General features: G+C 41.9%; 1 protein-coding gene across 2 annotated transcripts in view; it reads left to right on the top strand.

Moving 5' to 3' along the window:
- Positions 1–335: 335 nt before the first annotated feature.
- Positions 336–10,313, top strand: part of DIAPH3 (diaphanous related formin 3) — a 245,282-nt gene continuing 235,304 nt past the window's right edge. For both annotated transcript variants that reach the window (XM_054208736.1, XM_054208726.1), the window contains exon 1: positions 336–563. In XM_054208736.1, the coding sequence (XP_054064711.1) occupies positions 408–563 (156 nt within the window). In that variant the 5' untranslated portion in view covers positions 336–407. The remainder of the gene's footprint in view (positions 564–10,313) is intronic.

Raw genomic sequence — 10,313 nt, 5'->3', positions numbered from 1 at the left:
GTGGCGGGACGATTCGGACGGCGGGAGGTTTCCTGGGCTCTGACAAGGCGCCGGCGAGCGGCCGTTGGCAGCGCGCGCCCGTGCCCCCTTTTCCTTCCCTCCCCACCCCCCCCCCCCCGCTCTGGGTGTCGGCGGTGCCGCGGCTTGGGGCGGCCGCCGGGCGTGGAGGGCGGCGGTGCCGGGATTAGACGCTCCTGGCTAAATCCCTTGTCGCCTTGAGGCGGTGGCGGCTTTAGCCCTGAGCACCCCCCCCCCCCCCCGCCCTCTTCCTTCCCTACCCTGCCGAGCCCAGCTAAGCCGTGCTAATCGCAGGCGCCCAGCTCGGGCAGGGCCGCCGGGCCTGGGCCCTATCCCGGGCAGCCGTCTCCCCTCATCTCCCCTCATCATCTCCCCTCCCGGCCGCGGTCATGGAGCAGCGGCGGCCGGGGCCGCCTTACCGCGCTCCGTCCTCGCCGCCGGCTCGCGGCGGGCGGGAGAACAAGGGGCTCCGTCGGAAGGTCCCGCCGGGGGCCTGGAGCGGCGGCGGCCCCGAGGAGCCGGCGGACGGCAGGAAGCCCAAATTCGTAAGTACGAGTCGATCCCAAGCCGCCCCCCCAGCCCCGCGGGGGCGGCCTGAGGCGTGAGCCCCTCGGCGGCCCTGCCCGGCCCAGCGGGGTGTCTCCCTGCAGGCTCTGGGCCGAGCGGGCCCGACCGTGCGGCGGGCCTGGCCTCCCCCTTGGGGCCGGTCACTGCCCTGGAGTCCCCCTGAGAGCTGGGGGGCACGGGTAGGAATAGACGGACTGCCAAACGGCGTCGTCGATTTCAAGTGGGCTTCAAGGTGTGAGCCCGCCCGCTCCGGCTCGCCTCTTGCTCGCCGGCCTGAGAGGACCCGGCTTTATTTTGCAGCACGTCTTCAGGTCTCCCCTCTTCATCATAAAGCTCTGTTTTCTTAACTCGCTGGTTGATAGCTATAGGTGTAGGGGGAGCAGAACAGACCTTGGCTCTTAAAGGCTGTTACTTTTATTAGAACTAGATCGGTTCATTTATTTATTTTAGTGATGTAGACTGCATAGTGAAAATCTGAGTTTTGAATTTTAGGGGCGTAGTAAAGTTATACTCCCTAGCCCTGCTTTTACAAAATTTTGGCTAGCACACCAAGAAATTGGGGATCTTGAAACGGCTAACAACTGTCCACAGTTGTCCACAACGTGTCCATAAGATGTGCTCTAACTATAAAACACAGGAATATTGTTTGGGCATTATGAAATTTGCAAGTATTAAAGCTGTGACAAATATACGTTCTACAGGTCTTGTATCCACCGCCTGCAGAGCAGATGCATCCCATGCTCATATTTAGGTGATGCATATGTTAGTCTTTGATTAGATTGTTCTGAGCCCACCTGCTCTGAGCGGTATTACAGCTTACAGAACAGATACAAATAACATACAGTAGATTCTTGATTCTAAGGCCTCTTTGTGCTCTGTTCAGGAGTTGAGTGTCTGGCACATGGGCACAGGTTCAGAAAGGTGTACCATACTTCATATGCAGCTAGTTGAAGTTAGCCAATAAGCAATATCAAACTGTAGGCTAGCCAGACCTATTCTGGAAGGTCACAACTTGCTCCTGGCATTCCTATTTCCTGAAATCCTTTTCATATTGTGGCTGCACAGATTGCTGTTTCAACCAAGTAGTTCAGACTTGCCTGTTTTTGCATGTTAAGAATGGGCATATATGAAACCGTGAACAAGAGATGTTTGCCTGTTTTCATAACTGGCCAGGTATCTACTGGAGGTGCATGCATTTTAGTCATGCAGGTGACATGGCTGGACATGCTTTAGTATAGGGTCCCTAAGTAAAACTTTTACAGTCTGCCCAGTCTAAAAGGTTGGGTAGCGTTACTGGTATATGACTTGATGGTTGGATTACTCCTCTGGTGAGTGGGAGACATGGATTTGTGTGTGTTTGAGACTGACAAGAGCACCGAGTCAAGAGGTTTTACTTACTATTGTTTACTTTACTTTAACTGCTAAATTCTTATGCAAATAGGATATTGCAATAATTTTCACTTTTTTCCCTAACCATGTGTTAAAACAGAAATAGGGTGTTGTCATAGTGTTCACTTTTTTCCTAACCATGTGTTAAAATAGAAATACAGTAATTTATAGGGTGTATAACCCTGCCAGATATGTGATACAAGCCATTGAGATTTTTTTCTTAGATGAAGTCTGATTGGCTTTTTAGTGAAAGAAGGCATTCTCTTTGGTGGAGATGAGCTTGTTTGACATATGTCTAGACTTCCCAGGCTAGGCAAGGGTGGTTTTGAGCATGTGCAGATGTGAGCATCTGCTGACTGTCTTTTTGAGGTCAGTGTTGGTTTTTTGACCCAGCTACCGAAAATAAAGGGAGTTGAGTTTGGGTATCTGACTTAGCTTTGTAGGGTACGTGATGATCATGTGGGTGTGTGGTTTGTTTGTGTTTTTTTTTTTTTCTTTCCCTATTTTATTTTGTCCTGTGCCTGTTCCTCCTGTCCAGGTTCTGAAACTCTTTGAGTAGGGATGACTGAGAATATCCTTAGCTCATAAGAATGCCTTGTCAAACTGCGACTTTCAAAAGCATTTGACCTTAGACGGTAGTCCTGTTTTTCGTCTTTAAGTAATCTCTTAAAGCAAAGACCTTGCCCCTGGGGTGTTGAGAGGTGATGGAAGAATGACAGTTCTCCAAACCTGGATTGTGTTCTAGGTATGCCATTAGCTCAATGCATGACCTTAAGAAGAGACAGAGGTGACTATTTCTAGAATAGAGTTTGGGACTTTGTCTTCCTGTAAACTGCTGTGAGTGGTGTAGTTTACAAATGTGATCTGTGGAATTTAACAGTTACCAAAGAGCTGCAGGCTGCTCCATGCCACAAAACCTAAGGAGCTGCTGTAGCTTCTGTAACTATGTACACAGTGGTACAGGTAGAATTACTTTAATAGTTGTAGTGATCAACCAGCTTCTTTGATTGGGGTAGTTCATTTGAAGGGTGCTATGAGATACACTTCTATTTCTATTGCTTCATAAATTCCTGCCCTAAGGTATTGCAATACAGAACATTTATGTCAGCTATTAAATCTAAAATTGGTAAACTCTCCTTTCTATCTACTTCCTGTTGTCTTACAAGATTGGTTTGTTTTTTTGGAGGGGAGGTGGTATATCTCGTCCCCCAAATGGGGGGTGGTGGTTTGAGTGCATGAATTGAGTGCACCCTCAGTAAATTTGCAGTTGACACCAAGTTGGGTGGGAGTGTTGATCTGCTTGAGGGTAGGAAGAATCTGCAGAGGGATCTGGACAGGCTGGATCGATGGGCCAAGGCCAATGGTATAAGCTTTAATAGGGCCAAGTGCCAGGTCCTGCACTTGAGTCACAACAACCCCATGCAGTGTTACAAGCTTGGGGAGGAGTGGCTGGAGAGCTGCCTGGCAGGGAAAGGACCTGTGGGTGTTTGTCAACAGCCGGCTGAATATGAGCCAGCAGTGTGCCCAGGTGACCAAGAAGGCCAACAGCATCCTGGCCAGTATCAGAAATAGTGTGGCCAGCAGGACGAGGGAAGTGATCATCCCCCTGTACTTGGCACTGGTGAGGCCGCACCTTGAATAGTATGTTCGGTTTTGGGCCCCTCACCACAAGAAAGACATTCAGATTGCAGAGTGTGTTCAGAGAAGGGCAATGAAGCTGGTGAGGGGTCTAGAGAGCAAGTCTTACAAGGAGCTGCTGAGGAAACTGTGGTTGTTTAGCCTGGAGAAAAGGAGGCTGAGGGGAGACCTTATTGATCTCTACAACTACCTGAAAGGAGGTTGTAGTGAGGTGGGTGTGAGTCTCTTCTCCTAAGTAACCAATGATAGGACAAGAGGAAATGGCCTCAAGTTGCGCCAGAGCAGATTTAGATTTGATATAGGAAAAATTTCCTCATGGAAAGGGTTGTTAGGCATTGGAACAGGCTGCTCAGGGAAGTGGTTGAGTCACCATCCCTGGAGGTATTTACATGATGTGTACGTGTGGCGCTTAGGGACATGGTTTAGTGGTGGACTTGGTAGTGTTAGGTTAACGGTTGGACTTGATCTTAAAGGTCCTTTCCAACCTACGCAATTCTATTCTAGTCTGTCTATGTTGACTTGTTGAGGTCTAACTCTTCCTATAATACATCTTCAATATACTTTTATTAATTAAATTTGTTTCGTGTCAGAATACATAAAACTTCCTTCACCCCTTTGAATTTGCTGCAATCCACTCTTAGATACAGGCTGTAGCCTTTTTTGTGTTTGGACTACTTAGAGTGTCATGCTTCTCCATGTCACTTGAATTATGTTTCTGAACTCCTGTGCGCTTGTCAAATGTGGATGAAATTGGCTGTTAGATTCAGTGAACTCAAGTCATCCAGATTATATTAGTCTAATTTTCCTCGGTGCAAAAGGCTTGAAAATATGTTCCAGGTTGGACCCTTCTAATCAATGCAATGTATTGATCTGTCACAGCAGATATGCTAATCTGAAAAAAAATTTGATTCCCTGACAGACCTTGAGGTGAAATTGGATTGCTGGTTGACAAAGTTGACATCATTAACATGTAGCTCCTTTTTTTTTTTTTTTTTTTCCAAAGAAAACTCTTGTTTAGCAGGAGCAAAATCTCTCTTTTTAAAGACACTTCATTTAGAGGGGGAGAAAGAGTATTTGGGCTAAACAGTTACAGTGGTTGATTCCAATCAAATGTCATCTTGAAGTACTGCCTTTTCGAATAAACTAGCTTCTCGGAAGAAGTGAATGAGTTGCAAGTCCTCAGTTCTGTCTGTTCTTTTACAGAATTGTTAAAAATTTTTTTTTTAAGCAGTGATGGTTAATTTTGAGGCCCATAGCAGCTTGATGTTGTTCAGCAGGTCCAAGGTTTTGGAAGACTGATGGTAAAAGGTATTCTGTGGTACTTCAGCTTATTGAAAGCTCTTACATTCACCCTTGAGGGTTAGGGCTTGGTAAAAAAAGGAAATGAATTGAAGGATGGTAGAGATTATACTTGTTTTCTGTGTATGTGTTGACTGAGCAGGAAACTTTTGCTATCTGGTGGCAGAGTGGGATAAAAAGTTGCTTGCCACTTCCTCTCCTTCATGTTTTTTTTTTTTTTCCGTAGAAATGTTTGGAAATCATAAAAGTGAGTGCTAGATTATGTGACTTCCAGTTGTGCTTTATTGGGACTACATCTTGTAAACACTAGTCCTCAAAAGATAAACTTCAGTTGCTAGCTCGTTAGAGGTGTTTCTATTAACTTCAGTATACCATTGACCTGTCTTCAGTGACTTTCAGGTTATGTTTTTGATTAAGTTCTTTATGAAATTTATGTGAGTCAAGAAGGCTTTCTTGTTTGCACCAATCTGTTAAAACAGACAAATTAACACTTGCATATAACAGTGTCTGTAAATCAAAGAAAGATGTAGTTAAGAGCAAAAGCACTTCCATTTCTCTGGCATAGAGTAGAAAGGTAAGACCGATCTGTGTCAATATCTTTAATTATGAAGTGACTGAATTATTGCTGCAGTGTAAGACCTTGAATCTAAATTAGTCTTTTAAAGAAATGATTGCTGAACAGATGTTACCTAAAACACTTTATTGCAGCTTTGTAAAATTGTAAATTCTTCATGCTGTTATTTTTGTTGGCATGAATTAACACTGTGGTTTATGATATTAAATTTTAGTGCTGTGTTCTAGCACTTTATTATATAATCTTACCTGTAAGCACCAATTTTGAGTTTAACTCGTCAATGTCTAAAGAGTATCACTGCGTAAAAACTGTCATGTTAAGATAATTTTGCCCCTGATTGCTTTTCAGACTGCTTGCCAAGCAACAGTGTGTGTGTGATAAAGCCATTAAATAAATGCTGAAGTAGTATATTGGAAATTAAAAATAGGAAATGCTGTGGGGTTATACAGCAGTTTCTAAATTGCTCTTACAGATTGAGGTAGCAAAATTACTGAGGGAACATTGTGACAAAGGAGATCCTAAAGTAATAGCATCCACTGTAATCATCCAATTTACATCTCTCTGAGTCTACAGGTTTCCTTGCAATCCCTGCTTCAGTCTTCTGGTTGTGTTTCTGCTGGAGAATAGCCTTTGGGGATAAAACAGCTAGTGTCAAATTTTTTTGGTGATAGAATTAATGGCAGTGTGTGGTGAGTTCTTTCTCACTTTCTAATTTAAAAAGGTACAGAGGGGATTGTGTGATTATATGTACATCCTTAGTTTTTGTTTATCTAGTTTCAGCATTCAGCGTTAAGTTGGCCAGTTCTAAAACTCATTGCATCTTGCTTAAATGCTCATTTTTTTTCCTTTTTTTTTTTTGATTCGTTTCTCATAGCTATATGTAGACTCTAAGCTCCTCTTAATGTATCAAAGAAGCTATACATGGTGTGGTGGTTTTGGGGATAGGGGCGTAGGTGGGTTATATGTAGTTTTCTTTATTTTCTTCTGCAAGGAAGGCAAAAATGAAGATCCAAAAAGGATTTAGATACTAGGCTGCAGGATTTTTCATTTTTTGTAAATTGTAGTACTTCAGTGTAGTGGAAGGCGTACATGTTGAAATTCTTGTTTAGCTGCCCGAGATCCTGTTACTTTGCATGCCTAAAACTCCTCTGGTAATGGCAGAGGTGTGTTGCTGGGTGCTTGTCTTCTAGTTCCACTTCTGATCAAGAAATCAGGCTTTGTCTGCTTCTCTAGCATAGTAACAATGTCCATTCCTGCAAGGCGTTACATGAGTTCAAGCACCAAACATGCTGTTTTCACTCAGATGAGCAATATCACTTTGTGCTTATGCAATACTGAAAAGAGTACTCGTGGAGCGTGGAGATGCTGCCCCTCTTGGTAGAGTGCCCAAACTTTTAGGTGATACAGACTATACCCTATATTGTACTAGGGTATTCTTCCTTTCCAGGCCACACTGAGGTGTAGTGCTGGTGGAAAAAAAAAACCTGAAGACATGAGACTGGAGTCCTGTGTGAGAAGATGGCATTCTCCTGCGTTCTGGTTTGCCTGGACTGCTTGTAGTGCACTTAGATAAAATTTTGTTTATAAATATGCATATGCAAAGATAGAGAAATAAATGTAATGACACAAAAGATCAAACTAGTACTGTTGATCCAATTAAGTGGCATTTCTTGTTTCTTTGCTTCACTTCACTGTCTCTACCCAGAGTTGACTGGAGTAATTACATAGACAATAACTCAACTTGCTAAACTCTGTCTTGCAGAGTAGCTTTCAGTATGTGCTGCTGTTCAGGTATGCAACATAACATCATTCTCTTTAGTTTGTTCTTTTTTTACAGTGAATATATATGAAGCCAAATAGTATTTGGCTTACTTTTCCTAGCTGGGTGGTGCAGAAGTTGCATCACACATGGCTTTGTCATATATGACCTTTTCAAGATACACAGTGCTCTTTTTCTGTTCTGTGAGTAGTTGTCTTGTTGCTGTGTGTGTGTTGTGAATGTATTGTATCTTTTGGTTTCTAAGGCTGTCATTATCCTCAATACTTTGAGATCGGGCCTTTTGACAGCTTGTCAAGAACACTGTACCGTACACTGAATGTATGTGTATATCCTGTGTCCAGTTGTTTACTGGTATGCCTGAGGGACATAATCTTCAATAGGGGTAATTCGATGTCAGATGGCTCACTTTCTTCATGAATGATACATCTATATACCTCTTTTTTCATTGTGACTTAGCTTTAACTGAACTGCTTCTGCTTAATTGCTAAACAAAATGACCTCTTCCTCCATGTCCCAGACTGAAAACTAGGTTGCCCTGGAAAATGTAATTTCAAAATGTTAGTTGTTTATAAATGGCTTTATATAGCAGTGGTGATACTTTTGCTTTTCCAACTGTAGGTGCTACCGATAAATCTGGACTTCTAAAGCATCCTAATTAACTCCTTAATCACCTCATGGTTTTGTATCTCTTCAACTAGAAAACAGGATGTCAATGTACTTAAAATATCATTAATTTATTTTTCAATTTTGTGTATGTTTTCTACATGATAAACACACTAGAGGAATACTTGTACATAGTTCCTATGTTCTCAAAAGCAATAATTTTATTATTCTGGAGTAGTTCATGGAAGGTACAGAATAGCATAGTAGTATTTTTATCCATTGCAAAGCAGTATTCTGTAAGTTTATATCATGTTTTTAGCAGTAACTGAATATTACAGGAATATTACTTCAGCCAGATTTATTTACTTGCAGGCCTATGTTTAAAGCAACCTATTCATTTGAGCAGAACATGTCTGTCTTCTGTGAACTGATATATCCAGGCCTGAAAATAAAAATAAGTTCCTGTGATAACAAAGCACTCCAACCTCTACCTAACTATAGCCTGTTTTTTTTTTTTCCCCTGATTAGAAATGTGCTTGTTTTGTTTGGCCTGGCAAGAATAAAAATATACCCTGTTTCTTGAGTCACAGCACTCCTCTAAATTTAATGACACTAATCCAGTGTAGCAAGATTTTTGCAAGATTTTTTGTTTGTTGTTGTTAAGACCACATGTAATGTTTCACATCTCTCTATTGTTGAATGCTATGGGACACCAGAAAAGTTGACACCTGGTTTTACTTTGTACAGCCTTGCCAGAAGAGAAGGATTTGGTGAGGGAGAAGGGAAAAAGATTGCTCCAGTTCTCATGTTTTAACCAGCTCCTCTGGCTGAGAAGTATTATAACATGAAATTCACAGAATAAATCTTTTGAGATGTCTTACTGCAAATCATTCAGCCCTTTAATCTTAAAGTGCTAAAAGATCTGAACATTATGTTGTAGTTTGCAGGGGGTTGCTTCTTCTTTATAAAGAAATCTCCAAATACAATGTCACCAGTGTTGACACATGGGTGCTGGTTAAGTAGGTGCATTTCCTTGTAGCAGTTACTTTTGAACCAGACTATTATCTGAAAGAGGTCTCATATTGGTATGTTTAGAACCCTGTATTGTAGGTAGCTAGTAAGCTGAAGATTTAGGAGACTCTTATCTATATATTGAGTTTCTTATACCATTATGGTGTCCTTAACTGCTTGCATGGTAGTCTCTTTTCACTAATTAGTCAGATGCCCTGGGTCAGTGAGGTGTTACGACATACAAAATGGGGAACTCTTCACCCTTTACCATAGTAAATTCCATTGCTGAATTTCACAGCTTAATTGAAAGGCACAACACTGGCTTGAACTATCCCATTAACTTTTCACTTTTTCAAAGAACGAAACCTGAAGCTGAAAAATATTGCCTTGATTCCATGGATGTTGGAGGAGCTTCACAATGGTATCTCTGCATTGCTTAAGGCTTAGTGATTTAAGCCACGTGTATGAAAAAGGAATAATTTTTATGTTCTTTGCTGCCAAGTTGCAGTGTAAAACCATATGTTAAGTGTTTTCTCCTGCAGTTTTGATCACTTAAGAATAGAGAGATTATATCAACAACTTGATAAATGTAAAGTCGTGAGCTCTTGCAAATGACAGAAATTAATGCTCGTGCTGTCTTTATAGCTATTTAGCAGAATAGGAAGAACAAGTCATAAAACCCAGCTCCATAGCAGTGCGTGGCACAAAAGTCTGATCTGTCCCTGCAGCAGGAGAACACCAATGGGAAGACTGGGATATGGATCTTCATTCTCCTGACTGGATTGAAATATTTTCACTTCGTTGTTTTCATTTTTTAGAAATCCTCATCTGTTAGAACATGGAATGGGTTTGTCATAAAAGTTCATTGCTCCAATTTTTTTTATTATTGATGGTAGAACTTCTGCTGTGTTACTGAGTGTTTCCTCGAACTTCACTTGTTTTTTTTTTTTTTTTTTTAACTTCATAGCCGTTCATCAGATCCTTCTTCAGCTTCTTGACAATACTCAGAGTAGAGTTATCGTGGGATAACATTTAACTTAACACCAACTATTCTTCAATTCTGAGGGAAGAGCCAGAGAAGAAGTCACAAGTAATGATGCCTACGTATTATTGACTTGGTGAAGACAAAGCAAGGATTTCCAAATCTGTTTAATTTTAATATAGCCGTTAACAGTTGCTTTAGCTGCTGCTGAGCTTTGTATAGTAGGCAGTGACGGGAGTCTAAGAATAGGTTAAGAGTGTATTTCACTAAGTATGTGACTTCACATTCTTCCCGCTTCCCTGCCAAGTCTGTTCTCAGCCTCTTCATAAAAAAACTATAAATGGGAACCCTGCAACACTGACTCACTAGTCAGCAATGTTTTTCAGTGCTCGTCTTTGGTTTTGTGCAAGAGCTGTGCATCCTCGCACTTACTGTGTTTGTCAGTGTGCAGT

Source organism: Rissa tridactyla, chromosome 1 (assembly GCF_028500815.1).
Source record: "Rissa tridactyla isolate bRisTri1 chromosome 1, bRisTri1.patW.cur.20221130, whole genome shotgun sequence".
NCBI lineage: Eukaryota > Metazoa > Chordata > Aves > Charadriiformes > Laridae > Rissa > Rissa tridactyla.
The sequence above is the reverse complement of the archived record's forward strand: the minus strand, read 5'-3'. Positions and strand labels throughout refer to the sequence as shown.